Source organism: Lissotriton helveticus, chromosome 5_1 (genome assembly GCF_964261635.1).
Source record: "Lissotriton helveticus chromosome 5_1, aLisHel1.1, whole genome shotgun sequence".
Classification (NCBI taxonomy): domain Eukaryota; kingdom Metazoa; phylum Chordata; class Amphibia; order Caudata; family Salamandridae; genus Lissotriton; species Lissotriton helveticus.
The window spans coordinates 618,261,117-618,263,862 of NC_136065.1; the positions used below are offsets into that span (position 1 = coordinate 618,261,117).

Here is a 2,746-nt window from a genome sequence, read left to right on the forward strand (position 1 = left end):
AGTATACACACTGTCCATCCTTTAAGGATATAACATTCATAAATTCTCCATTCTATGAGGATATAATATAAACTGTCCATCCTGTGAGGATATACACTCGCTGTCACTCCACTCCTTGGAGTGCAGTAAACTCCCCTGCCCAGCAGGGCGCGCTCCAGACTCCAGAATGAATATTCTCCTCAGAGCGGACCGAGGCCTCGAAAGAAGTCCGAAGAAAAGTCCGGGCCGCGGCCCCGCATTACCAGGGTCTCCACGGGGCTCTGGGGCTGTCCTGGGCGGGCTCTTTAGTGCTGCTGGGACAGGACGGAGGCCGAGAAGGACACACCGCCTCTGCTGCAGCCGCAGGTCTATGGAGGGCCCGCAGCAGCTTCATGCGGGTCTCTGCGGGGGCTCCGTGGACGGAGAGGAAGAGCAGAGAGTCCTGGAGGCACCGGGAGTGACCTTCACTGGAGGCCGTGGCTGCAGGGAGAGACGAGGGGTTAATGTTTGTACAGTCTCACAGCAGGAAGTGACAACACAGAACAGACTTTCTATTATAGAACCAGATCTACTAGGACTATGGCATGCAATACACTGTCGTCCACTTTGAATCTTTATAAACAGTATTCTACTTTGTATTTTTGGAGTCAGATGTCAGCTAGAACTGTTGATACTCGTGTGTTCAAATCATAGCTTATTAAATGGCACTGGAGATAAGGGGGGGGGGGGCGGAAGTATACAGGTGAAAACTTTATGCCAGGTACTTTTAAAAAGACATAAGCCTACTGTACCACCCCTCATTCACCCCAACTATTCTTGATGGTTGCATCTTAATTTTAACCTCAAACATGACTCCCTCCCCCCGCCTGATCTCTTTGCTGCACCCTCAACCGTTTAACCCTTTAGTTTACTGCCTCTCACCTGGTGCCGGTGTCTGCACGCGCTGGGCCAGGTACGTCACGGCCATTTCTAGGATATCCGCTTTCTCTGCTTTGGGCGGAAGTTCATGTTCCTCAAACTCTCTCTGCAGTAACATCCTCAGCTGCTCAATGCTGCTGTTGATGCGATCTCTCCTCAGCTTCTCCACCGCTGGCTTCCTCAGCTGCAGAGAGAAAAGGTGAATTTGTTATTTTATTAGAAAAACTCTTGAAATTTGACTGCGGTTACGTCATTGTCAATACGAGTTGAATGAAATGATAATGCTAATTTAGAATTACACTAATTTGATAAGGCAAACAAAAAGCCGCTACTACTTAATAGGTTACATATAAATTGCTGCTTTGAAAGTAGCATAATTTCCCTATAATACAACATAAATATGCATCTTGAACATTCATTTCCAGACTCTTACCTTTCTAAAGTCTCTCTCCTCGCGCTCCTCTTCATATTTCCTCTCGGTGCTGAAAGGCGCCATCTTGCCCGGTGGGGGTTGAAGAGCGGGGTCTCTGCAGGGAACCCACAGTGGTCGGTATCTGAAGAGCTCGCTCCCTCCGGCCCTCTTTATCCCCCTCCGCCTGCAGGGTAAGGTGTGGGTCTGGGGCTGGAGAGAGGTTCCCACACTCAGCAGCCAATCAGAGAGCAGCAGGGACAATGGAAGTGTGGCACATTAGAGGGTGGGAGGAGGGGGACATCTGGGGCCCGGATACAAAGGATCAAGAGTGTGGGAAAGAGCCGCCCATTTTAACTTTGAAGGCACAGCTCTGCCCCTGACATCTGCCAGGAATTCGTTTTTATAACAATATTAAAATCTATACAATAGTTAACAATAAACTGGGCGTAAGAATAGGTGAAATTAAGACACAATGTTGCTGTTTCAACTTTCAAATATCTATGACATATTTTCCTGAAACCCAGTTTGTTTTGGACCACGGTTCATATTTATTGCATTTTAAGCTGAAGCCTGTGCAGCATTTAGCAAATAAATACACAAACACATGTTGTCATCTGTGATACATACTTGTACGTCACTAACAGCGATAAAATGGAGCAGGGGGTTCTCTTCAGGGCCGCTGTGATCTCTTTCTGGATACAGAGAGGGCTGCCTACACAACAGTCAGATGTGAGTGACAAGAACCCCAATGCAACACGTGGCACCATAGTGCACAAAAGACGTGTCTACGGTAACACGGGCTGGTGGGAGTACATGTGTGTGTGCAGTTGTCCAGTGACGTTAATCTGTAGGTGCAGAGTTTGTAAAAGCTCTTTACCTGTTCCTCGTGTTTATTGTTCCAGGTGTGTCTGAGTGGCAGATCCGGTGCAGCGATGGCCGCGCATATTCACCCCAGGGCGCACCTGCGCCTGGTTCGACTGGAATGCGTTTGTAATCAATGCCAATTGGTGTTTACGTTGTGTTTGTTTTAGATGTTGTTCAGCTGGACTCAATTTCAATTATGTGTTACATTGCTGTAGATGTTATTCTGCTGGAATCAGCCCCCATTGTTTTCTACCTTGTTTATCTTTCCCTGGACTCGCATCGCCCCTGCGGGTTCTTAACCACGTCACTGAGGTATAACCCGGGCTGGGGTCTCCCAGAGGTTCCCACACTGTCGCCCATCCGTCCCATTCAGAGGGGATACAGTGGAAGTGTGCCACGCTATATTAGGCCCCTCTCCCCAGGGCATTGATGTACCAGTGTCCGTCTGAGCCTCAACCGCTGGACGCCCCCAGCACGACCGGCCTTTATAGCGCTGTGGCATTTGCCCAGCAGGCTGGGGGGGGGGGGGGGGGAGAGTTTGGGAAGGGGAGGGTCCGAGCAGGATAGGTGTCC

The 2,746-nt window shown here is 49.3% G+C and overlaps 1 protein-coding gene across 1 annotated transcript; it reads right to left on the bottom strand.

Annotated features, from left to right (window-relative positions):
• Window positions 1–238: 238 nt before the first annotated feature.
• Window positions 239–1,393, bottom strand: LOC144753292 (transcription factor HES-5-like). The gene is made up of 3 exons (XM_078641029.1): window positions 1,331–1,393; window positions 901–1,081; window positions 239–459 (listed from the first exon to the last, which is right to left on the bottom strand). Exons 1-3 carry the CDS (start codon window positions 1,391–1,393, stop codon window positions 239–241), a joined length of 465 nt encoding a protein of 154 aa, XP_078497155.1.
• Between the last annotated feature and the right edge of the window lie 1,353 nt (window positions 1,394–2,746).

Bases quoted from the DNA above. Each gene is read 5' to 3' on its own strand.
- LOC144753292 (XM_078641029.1), bottom strand. From the start codon at position 1,393: ATGGCGCCTTTCAGCACCGAGAGGAAATATGAAGAGGAGCGCGAGGAG. The intron at 1,082-1,330 runs GTAAGAGTCTGG...TTCTCTCTGCAG, and splicing joins AGGAGAGAGACTTTAGAAAG to CTGAGGAAGCCAGCGGTGGA. The intron at 460-900 runs GTGAGAGGCAGT...CTCTCCCTGCAG, and splicing joins CGTGCAGACACCGGCACCAG to CCACGGCCTCCAGTGAAGGT.